This window comes from Dromiciops gliroides, chromosome 3, assembly GCF_019393635.1.
Source record: "Dromiciops gliroides isolate mDroGli1 chromosome 3, mDroGli1.pri, whole genome shotgun sequence".
Taxonomy (NCBI): domain Eukaryota; kingdom Metazoa; phylum Chordata; class Mammalia; order Microbiotheria; family Microbiotheriidae; genus Dromiciops; species Dromiciops gliroides.
In genome coordinates, this window is record NC_057863.1 from 625,064,207 (window position 1) to 625,078,920 (window position 14,714).

Here is a 14,714-nt window from a genome sequence, read left to right on the forward strand (position 1 = left end):
CTTTACCCTCTAAGGCAAACCACATGTGAAGATGGCTTAAGTTCCTAAGAGTTTTACCGAGAATGCACTGAGAATTTCTTTCTCCCTCTTTTTCATACTCACCCAAGTCACATCTGCCTTGTACTTGAAATGCCTTCCTTCCCTTGGTTTAAGTATCAGTGTCTTCACACTGTAACGATTGGAATGGCGCCACCTGCTGGAGAGCTACTGTAGGAAAGCTCTGCCATGAGGAGAAGGCGTCTGAGGGCAAGCCATGTGGCTTTTCTTTGGCATTAGGAAGTGATGTTTGCTTGTGGGAGGAAGAAGGGGCAAGGCTGGCTCTCGTAGAGAGTGGAGCAGGAAGACTGTAGCTCTCTGAGATAGATGAATCTAGGCCTTTCTCTCTCTCTTCACCAAATTCTTATTCTCCAATAAATGCTTAAAAGTCTAAACTCTTGCTAAAGCTTATAATTTACTGACGACCACTCATTGGATATTTTAGACAGTATAGCTAGAATTTTACCCCCTTACAATACTATCCTATACCACCTGGCTTAATCATACACTTATAATCTGGTTATTATTAAGTGTTTGTAAACAAAATATGGATCCAGAACTACCAAGGGTTTGTCAAGTGAGCAGTGATATAAGGAATATTCTGGCATTGTGCTGACCAGGTCTGAAAATACACAGCTGCTGGGCTCAAGACTGGAGTCTAGGCTAAACAGAAAAGACTAGATGTGAGAAATTATACCTGAAAGGGGACAGAAGGATTGTTTTTCTTTTTGCCTTGGCAGAAAACCAGTCTCCCTTCCCAGGAAAAGCAGCAAGATAAGAAGGAAAAGACAATTTGCTTGGAAATCACAGGAAAACGTTTTTCCCCAATAATCTATCTGTCCTATCATATATGGTCATTAGTTAAAAGTAGCCAAGCAGGAGAAAAAATATTGAGAGCTCAAAGTGCCAGTCTTTGCTAACTGGAATTGGTTATTTGGAGGTCTGGCGTGGGCTAGATGATAGAGAATAGGCTTTTCAGTCAGGGAGAGAAAGGTTCAACTGACTGGGTGCCAATGGGTAAGTCACTTAGCCTTTGACCTTCCCATAACCCAGGTAACCAAGTATCTAACGCTTTAGGGCAGGCAGAGAGCAGTTGCTGACTTACATTTTGCATGTTAGGAAATTTCTAGACCAGGCATTCCTACTCTGGTAAAATCACACAGGTCCAGGATGGGAATCTCCCCAGAGTCAAAAGAAAAATGGATTGCTTTGATGGAAGAGATGGCAAGGGGGAAAAAACTGAAATCCCAGTAACACAATATTCAATTCTGCCAGTTCAACTAGTAAGTTATATTGAAATAGGTTTACCCCAAAGTCCAAATCGTGCCCTAAGAGATCCGTAAGACACAGATGGAACCTTTTAAGCTGATCATGACATGATAGGCCTCCCAGGTATATCCCTGGAACTGAGGAGTAAGATACTGAGGGTCATGAAGACCACTGATTTATTCAGATAGTTTTCTTTCACGGGAATCAAAAAACAGTTTATTTTTTACTTTTTTTATCCTAAGTATACCTACCATAAACCATTCAAATAAACAGTTTAAAAGACAAAAAAATTCAAAATTATTTACAATTTGTTCCCGAAAGTCTGTTAACTTTACCAAAACAATAAATAACCCAGTGGCAAGCAGCATGTCCTTCAATGCCACACAACCCCATACTGGCCACATGACTCCGGGGAAGGCCCTTCATCTTGAAGTGCCCCTGGCAACTCTTTATGACTCCATGTTTCTCAAGAGCTGCCAAACTGCACTGGTAGATGGAGTTCTTCAAAAACCAATAACCTGTGATTACAAGTTCAGGCACCTCACTCTGAAAGAAAAGTCCTATTCAGAAGATGGAGTTTATTAATAAGACCAGGAGAAAGAGGGGAAAATGAATGGCCAATGTGGCCTCACCAGCAGATGTCCTTGCTGCCAACAACAAAAGTCCAAACCCTAAGAAGTAAATTTAGATAACCCAGCATGAAAATAACTCTCAGATCCTGCCTCACTTTATTACAATCATATGACAAGACAAAAATCCATACCTTCTTTTGGGTTCTGCTTAAATTGTGCAGAAAGTGAAGTCAAGAAGATGACATCTCTGTCCCGGTCTTTCCAAGAGACACGAAAGATCTTACAGACCAGCTGTAAGGCCTGTTCTTCTGAGACCTCAGAGCCTGATGAAAGTTCCTTTTAGAAAAGAGAAAAGATATATTTTTGGGGCATAAATTTCAAATGAAGGTTTGCAAAACATGAGTCAAACATTTCTATAAAGAATAAAATTTGGGCAGCTAGGTGGTGCAGTGGATAAAGCACTGGCCCTGGATTCAGAAGGACCTAAGTTCAAATCTGGCCTCAGACACTTGACATGTACTAGCTGTGTGACCCTGGGCAAGTCACTTAACCCTCACTGCCCCACACCCAAAAGGAAAAAAAAAAAAAAGAAGAAAATTTGACAGAAATTCAAGGACATCATGAACAAAGCACAAAAAGAAATCATCTAAAAATATTAATTCACTGATAGGATAGAAGGAAACAATCTCCTGAAGTTAATTACTATAACTTGGAACTTGTGCAAAATCTAGAGCTCCACAGTTTATAAACTATTCTCTGGGGGAGTATGAAAGGGTAATGGCATCATCAGGCAATATTAAAGTTAAAAAGCCCAAAAAGGCTCCATACATCCTATTCACCCACACATAGGGACATTTTTCTCTTCTCTAAAACAGATGCGCATTCTGAACACAAACCATTTACCACTAAAAAGCAAAAGGTAACCCTTTCCCTGGCTGCTTAAGTGCATGGATTTTGAGGAATAATAACAGAAAAAATGATCATTAATAACCAAGAAGAGATTACTGAGAACAATTCTAATCAAACATTAGAATTTTTTCCCAGCTCTGTATATATTTTATTATTAAAGTATTTTATTATTTTCTAGTTACATGTAGAGATAGTTTAACATGTTTTCATAAGATTTCTAATTTCAAATTCTTCTCCCTCCTCCCAAGACAACAAGCAATCTGATATAGGTTATATATGTAGAATCACACTAAACATATTTCTGCATTAGTCATGCTGTGAAAGAAGAATCAGAACAAAAGGGAAAAACCTCAAAAAAGAAAAACAAAAAAAGAAGAAACAGTATGGTTCAATCTGCATCTAGATTCCAGTGTTCCTTTTTTCTGGATTTAGCAAGCATTTTCCATCATGAGTCTTTTGGAATTATCTTGGACCACTGTCTAATTACTGAGAAGAGTCAAGCCTATCACAGTTGATCTTCACACAATGTTGTTGATACTGTGTACAATGCTCTCCTGGTTCTGCTCACTTCACTCAGCATCAGTCCACTTAAATCTTTCCAGGTTTTTCTGAAATCTGCCTGCTCATTGTTTCCTATAGCACAATAATATTCCTTTACATTCATACACTACAAGTTGTTCAGTCATTCCCCAATTGATGGGCATCCCTTCAATTTCCAATTCCTTGCCACCACAAAAAGAACATATGTTAAATTTGAACCTTTTTAGTTATAACCAAGAAAAGCTATAGTACAGGGCAGCTGAATTTCAGCTAATCAGACAAAAACACCATCTCCCAGCTGGAAGGGATTTTGGAGGCCATCTCCAACTCAGGCTGACCAGGAATGGCCTCTCTAACAACCCCAAGATGTAATCACCCAGTCTTTGAATGAAGAACTGGAGGGAGAGAAGGAAGGAGACAGTTCATTACACTTTGGAACAGTTCTTATTATTAGCAAGGTTTTCTTTACTGTCAAGATGAAGCCTGTCTTTCAGCAACTTTCATTTTTTCCCAGTAAGTCTATACCCTCTCACATGACAGTGTTCAAATGCTTTAGAGCTATTGCCACGACTGCCACACACAACCTATCCCTAAGTCTTTTCTTCACGGGGCTATTGGTGCCAAGTTCCTCCAACTACTGACCATCCTGCCTTCTGTCCTCTGGGCAGCCTGCGCAATATCAATGGGGTACAAACATAATCCTCTCCACATAGGGGGTGACCAAGGCAGAGTACAGCAGCACTATCTCCTCCCTCCTTCCCAGACCCATGACTCTCCTCATGAAGACTAAGTCTAAGACTAGCTTTTGTGGAGGTTCTATTATGCTACAAAAGCTGTAGTCTAGTCACACTTAGACTTGGAAAGTTGATCTTTTTTAAATCCGCAAACTCCCTTTCATCTTATGCTTGGTAAAGCTGATTTCTTTAATCCAGATGAAAGACGTTAAATTTATCCTTACTATTACTTTATTACATTCAAGCGAAGAGCCTAACCTGTCAAGATCTTTTTTGCTCCTGACAGTTATCCAGCTTATGATCTGTTCTTCCTAGCTTTGTGTCACCTGCAAATTTGATACCCATACATTTATGGCTTTACCCAAGTCACTAATAAAAGCATTCATTCAAGACTATAAGCCAAGCACTGATCTCTGGGGAAATCAATTAGAGACCTTCTTCCGAGCTGAAAATGAACTGCTTCTCTTTGGGCTCAGTCAGTCAGCCGGTTTTCCACAAACCCAGCTCATATCTCTCCTTCCTATCCACAAGAATAATATGAGAGACTCTGTCATTGCTTTGCTGAAATCTAGATAAATATCTATTCTCTACCATTCCTGTGATTTACAAATCTAAGAACCCTGCACCCTAAAGGGAATGAAGTCAGCCTGGCACAACCAATTCTTTGTGAAACCAGGCTAAGTTTGGGATCACTGCTTCTTTTCTGAGATGTTCTAGAATTCTGCCAGCAATCAAAGCCAGCCCAGAGTGTGTGGATGCTAATCTTCCCTTTCTGCAAGAGGCCAACATCTGCCCTTCTACACTTCTTCAGCACCTCTCCCATCCGCTACAATGTTTCAAAGATCAGGAGAGTACCTTAGCTAACACAGGTGCCAGTACTCTCAGTACTGTGCAATGGAGTTGTTCTGGGCCCAGTGATTTGAACTGTCAAAAGTAGCTTGGCTTTCTCTTAATTCCTTTACTTATCTTGGGCTTCAGCTCCCTACCAGCCATTTTCCCCTATTCCTTCCAAGCTCTCTCCTTAGCAGAGTAAACAGAAGCAAAATAAATGACGATGCTTTTGTGCTTTGTCTCATCCCCCTAAGCAATGATCCTATTCCTTCTTTGATCCTCTACTTCCTGCATAGAGAGCTAGTAAAAGGAACTTTTCTGTAGTTTTTCGCTTTTTGTTCTCGCTTTAACTCATTCTAAGATTCACGACTCTTTTTTTTAAAATTAATAAAGTATTTTATTTTTTTTCCGTTACATGTAAAGATAGTTCTCAACCTTTGTTTATACAAGCTTTACAATTTCAGATTTTTCTCCCTCCCCCCTCCCCTAGACAGCAGGTAATCTGATACATATATATATATATATATATATAAAAATATATATATAAAACCTATATCAGATTACCTGCTGTGTATACACACACACACACACACACACACACACAATAACATTAATCCTATTTCTGCATTAGTCATGTTATAAGAGAAAAAAATCAGAGCAATGACGGAAAACCTCAAAATAGAAAAAAAAACAACAGCATCAAAAACAAAAGAAATAGTATGGTTCATTTAGCATCTATACTCCGCAGTTCTTTTTTTTCCCTGGATTTGGAGATCCTCTTCCATCATGAGTTCCCTGGAACTCTTCTGTGCCACTGCATTGGTGAGAAGAATATAGTCCATCACAGTAGATCAACACTCAATGTTGATGTTACTGTGTATAATGTTCTTCTAGTTCTGCTCATCTCACTCATCATCAGTCCATGCAAGACCCTCCAGGTTTCTCTGAACTCCTCCTGCTCATCATTTCTTATGGCACAATAGTATTCCATTGTATTCAAGATTCACAACTCTTAAAGCTACCCTCAACGGACAATGATAAATTTTTGTATTTGTCCTGTTGTCTACCACTGCTTCCACATATAAATGTTTTGGAAAATCTAACTTGACCAATGAGTACCCTTTGCATCCACATCAGTCTCTTTAGACAAAGTCCCTCTTACCTACTCTTCAAAATAGTTTCTCTTTATGTCTTGACAAATTCATTTAAGAGTTTCTCATCCTGCCTAGACTGACTCCCCCTAAAGGATATGGGGATATGAGAATCCCACCCAGGCTTTCATCAAATCTTTATGGACTGGAATACACTATAGTTAGATCTGTAGCTGGTTGAATAACCACACCCAAAAGACATTCACTGGTGAATGGACTGATGACAACCTGGAGAGAAGTTTCTAGCAGGGTGCCACAGAGCTCTGTCCTCTTCAACATCTTTACTGATGACGATTTACATAAGGCATGCTCATTAAATATGCGGATGACAAAAAGCTGAGAGATATAACTAAGAAATTAGATGTCAAAAATCACAAGCCCGGGGGCAGCTAGATGTCGCAGTGGATAGAGCACCGGCCCTGGATTCAGGAGTACCTGAGTTCAAATCTGGCCTCAGACACTTGACACTTACTAGCTGACCCTGGGCAAGTCACTTAACCCCAATTGTCCCTCAAAACAAAAACAAAACAAAAAAACAACAAAAACAAAAATCACAAGCCCAAAACAGCTAGTCACACTAAAACAATGAGATCAAACTGATGGAATTATATTTTTCCCCACTAATTTTCTTTTTCTGAGGGGCAATGAGGGCTAAGTGACTTCCCCAGGGTCACACAGATAGTAAGTGTCAAGTGTCTGAGGCCAGATTTAAACCCAGGTCCTCCTGAATCTAGGGCTGGTGCTTTATTCACTGCGCCACCTAGCTGCTCCTCCCACTAATTTTCAGGTTCTGAACTGAGGGCCCCCAAAACTCCCTTGCATAGGAAATGAAAGTCTATGGGGAAAAAAAAATTTAAAGGTTTAGATGACTGATTAGAAGTTAAAAATGACGCATACATGGGGCAGCTAAGTGGGGCAGTGGATAGAGCACTGGCCCTGAAGTAAGGAGGACCTGAGTTCAAATACAGCCTCGGACACTTGACACTTACTAGCTGTGTGACCCTGGGCACTTTTCAGGGAGGAGTTCAGGGTCATTAATGGAGCTTTGCAAATTTCCCATAGGAAATCCAACCTGTCTTCTTCTTTCTATTTAATTTTTTTTGGGGGGGGGGGCAGGGCAATGGGGGTTAAGTGACTTGCCCAGGGTCACACAGCTAGTAAGTGTCAAATGTCTGAGGCCGGATTTGAATTTGAATTTCAGGTACTCCTGAATTCAGGGCTGGTGCTTTATCCACTGCGCCACCTTCTATTTAATTCTTTTTTTTTTTTTTTTAAAGTGAGGCAATTGGGGTTAAGCGACTTGCCCAGGGTCACACAGCTAGTAAGCGTTAAGTGTCTGAGGCTGGATTTGAACTCAGGTACTCCTGAATCCAGGGCTGGTGCTCTATCCACTGAGCCATCTAGCTGCCCCCTATTTAATTCTAAACCCAACTCACTGCCCATTTGCAGTGCTGCTTCTGAGTACATATGTATGTACACACACACACACACACACACACACACACACATTCTGTTGCTCTTTTAACTATTTGACACACCATGAAAAATGGGCATTCTTCATTCACTTGGCTTTCCCTATGTAGATAAGGCAAAGATCATTTGAGTGAGTGAATATATATTATCCAGGAGGTTCCAGGGCTTAATATAAACCAAAACTGAGTTATAACAATCATAGTGTAACGATTGGAGTGATGCCACCTGCTGGAGAGTTACTGTAAGAAAACTGCACCATGAGGGCAAGCCATGGGGCTTTTCTTTGTTTTGTCAGGAAGTGACGTTTGCTCGTGGGTGCTGTCTATCAAAGCTACCAGCCAATCAGCTTGGAGCTCTGTGTGTGTGTGTGTGTGTGTGTGTGTGTGTGTGTGTGTGTGTGTGTGTGTGTATGGGATATTCCCAGCTTCACAGGAGGCTGGTGGGATGAAGAAGGGGTGGTTCTCTCTCTTTCATCAGGACTCTCGTGGAGAGTGGAGCAGAAATGTGGACTCCCTGAGAGAGACAACTGAATCTCTCTTCACCAAATTCTTATTCTCCTTAATAAATGCTTAAAAGTCTAAACTCTTGCTAAAGCTTATAATTGACTGGCGACTACTCAGATATTTCAGATAGACTAGCTAGAATTTTAGCCCCTTACAATAGCATCTGAAGAAATCAACCATCTATAACATAAGACCTTATAAGGGAGTTCTCTTCCATGACAGTGGTAGACGGCAAACACACATCTCCCTATTTTATGGAATGCTAATGGTCAGAGAGTCCTCAAACAAGGTTATCTCTGTTATTGTATCTTTCAAAACATCTTGCATCATTTTCATGTATAAACGGGGGGAAAGAAGCCGTCCTTTAAGAGGATGTTTTGTTTTTGTTTTTCGAACACTCAACAAACAATGAGCACAGGGAACATTGTCTACTGCATAGCCTTCCATTGAATGTGTAATGATCTCTTAATGATGTAGCTTCTAGCAAAGAGTTCCCCTATGGATGCTTTGCACATCCTGGAATGTGGCACTGCAATCAGTGTGGTGGCTCAATGTTACTTAAGGGTGGAAAAGAGTTTGCTATAAAAAAAATCTGGGAATCTTTCATTTCTATATTAGCTTCCTTCCAGCTTTATTCCGAAATGCTATTGGCAAGATTTAGCTTAGCTGGATCTCTTGCTTCAAACTGGCTTTCTATTCCATTATTTCTTTTTTATGAGACAAGCTGCTCATCTCTCTCTCTCTCTCTCTCTCTCTCTCTCTCTCACACACACACACACACACACACACACACACACACACACACACACACACACAGAGATCTCTTTGTGGCAAAGGAAATCAGGTGTTTGCAGGCTATGGTTCTTTTTTTAGGTTCTTCTGATCTTGTGATCAATTGAATTTTTAAATTATAATAATGTAGTTATTATACATTGTCTTCCATTCTTATCCCATTTTCCATCACCAATCACTTCTTTAAAACAGGTGCCGCTATTTTTAAAGTATGTCATATACTTTTCATTTTTATTCTTTCTTCCAGCTTTGTAATTAACTTTAATTTTCTCTTCAAGTGGTCTGAAGATACAAAAACTACTGACGCAGCAGAAATGCCTCACACATCCTTAGTCAGTCACTTCCAATTCCACGTTCTGCAAGAAACCCTTCCCAAGACTTGGCTTTAATCTACACAGTGACTTCTGTGTTGTCTCCTGCTTTAGAGTACCCCATGAGGGCAGAGATGAAATTTTGCCTTTCTTTGTATCCTCAGGAGTTAGTACAGTGCCTGACACATAGTAAACTCTTCCTAAATGCTAGTAGACTGACTTACTGTTATAGAATATATTCAATTTCCTTTTGAAAGGATGTAGTTGGTATTCTCCATGCCTACTACTTTTAAATCATTTTCTTTAATTAAATATGCAGGAGGTAAAAGCATGAGGTTCTGTGTAATAAATCCATCTCTGGTCTCTCTCATTCTTTACATAGACAACATATTTTTCACCCTCCTAGTCCATTTTCACCTTTGCATGGAAGTCACCAAGTACAAGAATATTCGTTGGTCTCTTTTGAGGAGTTGACTGAAGTCTTTTATAAATGTCTCTAATCTCTTTACCCTCTTCAGTAGTACATAGCCCTTAATTATCTGGGTTGGTTTGGTTTGGTTTTTTAGAAGAGAGAAAAGCAAGGAATTCTTCAGTGCAGATCCTAGAATTTTAGAAGGCAGAGCTCAAACACAGCAGGGAAAGGCTAGTATGGTTTACGAACAAAAATTCCACAGTTAGTAGGAGGGCTGGGAGGCTTTCAAGAACGAAGCCCTGAAGATAAAAAGAAAAAAATCCTATGAAGAAAAAAGGTGGAGACATATGAGAAACTAATGGGCCAATTAAAAAATTTTAAAACACATAAGAATATGGAATCAAGGGCAGCTAATAGAGCATAAAACCACCTTGTACTTAAAAAATACTGTCAGATTTGCAAAGTGCTTTACCCAGATTATCTTGTCTAACTCTCATAATGGCAATTGCTATCACTATCACCCCCACTTTACAGAAAGAACAATTAAGGATCCAAAAGATGAAATGATGTCTCCAGCGTCACCCAGGTAGCAAGTATCTGGGGGCATTAGCCAAACCCAAGTTTTCCTAACTTTAAGTCTAACTTTTCCCTTCACCATGCACCATGGACAACATACATACAACTGACAAAGACACGGAATGAACCTGTAACAACCAGGCCAGGAGCACTAAAACACAAAATGGTTTGAGGCTGAAGACCCAAATGAAGGACAAGAAAGGAATTCATTCAAGAAGATGTAGAGCGCCTTTTCAAAATGAAGAGTACAATACTAATGAACGGTGAAACGGGATCAGAGATGAGGAAGTCTTGTTTTGTTTCTGTTTAAAAAAAAAGACCAAGACCTCCGGATGAAAAAGAATGGAACAGAAAGGGGAAATGTGGGAAGAGGCACCCGAGCAGGGTGGCAGTAAGAGGGAACACTGAACTGCTGTTGAAGAGCTTAAGTCCCTGGGCCCAGGTGAACTACGTGCCTAAAATGACAAGAAGTGGACAGCATTGATGGATGAGCTACTGGTACCGAATCCCAAAGAAGAGCTTAAAGCGGGGTCAAGCAGTAGCACAGGCAAAGGGCAAACAACACTGTCATTTTCAAAAAATGCTGAGAAGGATTTGAGCCACAAGCTGCTGCATGTGAATGGGATTCCCAGCAAAACTGGACAATGGCTTCTATGGGAGATCATTAGTGAACCCTTAAGAAAAGAAAGTGGTGAGCACACCAAGAGCTAACAGGGCTTTGCAATGAATAGGTCACCCCAGCCTAGCCTTTTCTGGAAGACTTCCTACATGGGGAGGTTAGGAGAAGACAATTTATCTGGTTTCTACAAAGCATTTTTAAAAATACTTTGTGCTGTTTTTGTGAGGATGGATGACAGTTCAGCTGAGATGGCTGGCTGGGGGCCCAAGAGGCATTACTAACGGTGCAATGTCAATGGATAGGTGGGTCTTTAGAGGGCCTGACTCCATGCTTACTAATATTTTTCTCAAAGACCAGAAGGCATAAAAAAGCAGCATGCTTGTCCAATTTTCAGGTGACATGAGGCTAAGAGAAATTAACTGACAGGCTACGTGAAAGAGGAAAGATCAAAAAAGATCCTGACAGGTTAGAAAGCACAGTCACAAAATGTAATAGGAATCACATTTATTCCTAATTATTATTTATTTATTTATGTGGTGTATAGGCTTTACATTTAAGCCTATACTAGTATTAACAAAGAAAGAAATTACCTTCTTGGCCCCGGTGGGGAGAATGAGCAACACATGGGTAAGACGTGCAGAGAGACAGAGAGCCATTCCAAACCAGAGTGGGAATGACGAGCTTGCCCCTTCCCTAGAGATGGCCTATCAAAAGCTACATAGTCAGGGAGAGCACAGAGGGATGAGGGATGACTGTGCAGATAAAGGCCTTTCAAACTCAATGCCTGTGTTTCAACTGCAACTTTCCATAGTCCTATGTAGAGTTACTGAAGGAAAGATATAATAAATTATCCATGATAATTTAATTTGGTGGCTTATGTGAATATAATTACCAGGTATAAACTGTAATGATTGGAATGACGCCACCTATTGGAGACTTACTACAGGAAAGCTCCACCATGAGGAGAATGCCTCAGAGGGCAAGGCCATGCGGCTTTTCCTTGGTGTCAGGAAGCGACGTTTGCTCATGGGTGCTGTCTATCAAGGCTACCAGCCGATCAACTTGAGGAGCCTCCAATTTTCTGGGAAGGGACAGGAAGGAGGAAGGAGGGCCTGTGCAGAGAGCTCTATGTCTTTTTTTGGTTCCTGACTTCATGGTGGTGGTGGTGGTGGTGGCGGCAGAGGACTTCACAGGAAAATTGAGGAAAGATAGGAATGCTAGGCTGTTGGAATTCTGTTCTCAATCTTTCTCCTTCTTTCAATAAACCCTTAAAAACTTAAACTTGTTTTATCAGTGATTTTAGTCAGTTTCCCCCAAAACTGGGGGAACAGATTAGAACCCACATTTAATTTAATCTTAAATTACACAAAACTAACAATGAAAGGAATGTTTCTAGCAAAGAACTATAAATTGAGGGAATGCCCATAAATTGGGGAATGGCTAAACAAGTTGTGGTATATGAATGTAACAGAACACTATTGTGTTGTAAGAAACAATGAGCAGGGAGATTTCAGAAAAACCTGGAAAGACTTACATGAACTGATGCTAAGTGAAGTGAGTGGAACCAGGAGAACATTGTACACAGTTTCAACAACACTATGTGATGATCAACTGTGATAGGTTTGACAGTATTACAGTGGTCCAAGATAATTCCAAAGGACTCATGATGGAAAATGCTCGCTAAATCCAGAAAAAAAGAACTGTGGAATCTAGATGCAGATTGGATCATACTGTTTCTACTTTTTTTTTGTTTTTCTTTTTTGAGGTTTTTTTGTTCTGATTCTTCTTTCACAGCATGACTAATACATAAATATGTTTAATGTGATTCTACATATATAACCTATATCAGATTACTTGCTGTCTTGGGGAGGGGGAAGGGAGAAAAATTTGAAACTATGACATTGACACTAAGATGTACTTAGCTCTTCTCAGCAATGCAATGATCCAAGACAATCCCAAAAGACTCATGATGGAAAATGTTCACATACAGGAAAAGAAAAAGTTTCAATGCAGATCGAAGTATACTATTTTCACTTATTATTGTTTTTTTCTTTCTTATGGTTTTCCCCTTTCATTCTTTGTGTGTGTGTGTGTATGTGTGTGTGTGTGTGTGTGTGTGTGTGGCGGTGGGGGCAATGAGGGTTAAGTGACTTGCCCAGGGTCACACAGCTAGTAAGTGTCAAGTGTCTGAGGCCGGATTTGAACTCAGGAACTCCTGAATCCAAGGTTTTCCCTTTTATTCTCATTCTTCTCTCACAACATGACTAAAATGTGGAAATATGTTTAACATGATTGTATTGTATAACATATCAGATTGCTTGCTTTGTTCGGGGGAGGGAAAAAAATGTATAACTCAAAATCTTACAAAAATTAATATTGAAAACTATCTTTACATGTAATTGGAAAATAAAATGCTATTAAAATAAAAAAAGGGAAAAATGTTTCTTTTCTCACAAATAAAAAGGATTTAGTTATCTGAACACAAACTACACATGTTTTCAAAGAGGGCTCCCAAAAAGGAAATCTCTCCCTAATAAAAGGGCCATCTCAGTTTTTCCCCTACCTACTGTATCTTCCTCAGGATCTTCAGCAGGTATCACGACATGAACATTTCCTCTATTCTGCAATCCCAGCCTGCTAAGTTTACCTAGCTTTGATTCTCAATCTGCTTCCTCACATTATGATAATGGGATTATCTATCAGTCTGTTCAGCTGAGCAATACCTCCAGAAGGATATCTCTACTTAGCTCCAAGAAAAGTCAGCTTGCAAAAGAGAACTGATTTACTATTCAATGAGCTTAGATTAATCAAATAAAGCCTGAACTCTAGAGGCACAGAATTCCAGACCTGTAAGGGACCTCAGATATCAGAAACTTCAACTCAAACATGAATGTCCTTCACCACATCCCCATGCTGCCTTTAGACCACCAGGGATAGGGAGCTCATCAGCTTTTGAAATGTCCTGTTCTGGGAAGGGAAATGTATTAAATCCCTTCTAACAGAGCATACTGAGCTACCCCAACCTTTTTTCAGAAAAGTAACTCAGAGGAGCTGTGGTTATGTGTTTTTCCAACTGTATATAAAAGACATAGCATAAAGTACAGAAAAGCATTGGGTTTCTCACCAACCTTATCAGAAAGTGTCCTTTTTTCTCTGCGATCATTTTCATCAACCTCCATATTTTCGATTCCTGAATCTACATCCACCTGGGACATGCTTTAGGTAGAAAGAAAAAACAATTAAACTTAGAAGATCCAGACAACATTTTAGTACCATTATTAATTGGAAGGATATTTGAAATCAGAGAAAATTACTTAGATAAAAGAACTAAAAGGGGAACAGGAAGATTGAGAAGGACCTGTGGTCATTAAGAACACTGGCCAGTAGGCATTTTTATTTCATTTCTTGTTCTCAATATCACACAAAAATGGAAGCAGACGATTTAAATGGCTAACACTCATCTTTGCATTTTAACTAAGGAAAATGACATTTTCTTGATGAATTAGATTCAAACTTAGAGAGTCCAAACTTTGAAAGTCCAAATTTTCATACTTAAGTCTGTGATTCTGTTGTTTTTCAGTCATATCTGCTTCTTCATTGACCCCATTTGGGGTTTTCTGGGCAAAGATGCTGGGGTGGTTTGCCATTTCCTTCTCCAGTTCATTTTACAAATGAAGAACTGAGGCAAATAGGGTTAAGTGACTTGCTCAGGGTCACACAACTAGTGAGACCGATTTGAAATGAGGCTGGATTTGAACTTGGGAAAATGAGTCTTCCTGACTCTAGGCCTGGAACTCTATCCACTGAGTTACCTAGCTGAGCAAGTCACTTAAACTCACTCAGTTTCAGTTTCCTCAACTGTAAAATGGAGATGGCAGCAACATCTACTTCATAGGGTTATTGAGAGGATCAATTGAGATAACATATAAGTTTTTTTAGAAATTGGGTCTTACCTGTATAAAAATATCCCTATTAATTTCCACTGT

At 39.8% G+C, this 14,714-nt stretch overlaps 1 protein-coding gene across 4 annotated transcripts in view; it reads right to left on the reverse strand.

Annotated features, from left to right (window-relative positions):
* Window positions 1-14,714, reverse strand: part of UBE4B (ubiquitination factor E4B) — a 125,555-nt gene that overhangs the window by 59,669 nt on the left and 51,172 nt on the right. For all 4 annotated transcript variants that reach the window (XM_043992123.1, XM_043992125.1, XM_043992124.1 and 1 more), the window contains exons 4-5: window positions 13,857-13,944; window positions 2,069-2,213 (exon numbers count right to left, since the gene is read on the reverse strand). In XM_043992123.1, the coding sequence (XP_043848058.1) occupies window positions 2,069-2,213; window positions 13,857-13,944 (233 nt within the window). The remainder of the gene's footprint in view (window positions 1-2,068; window positions 2,214-13,856; window positions 13,945-14,714) is intronic.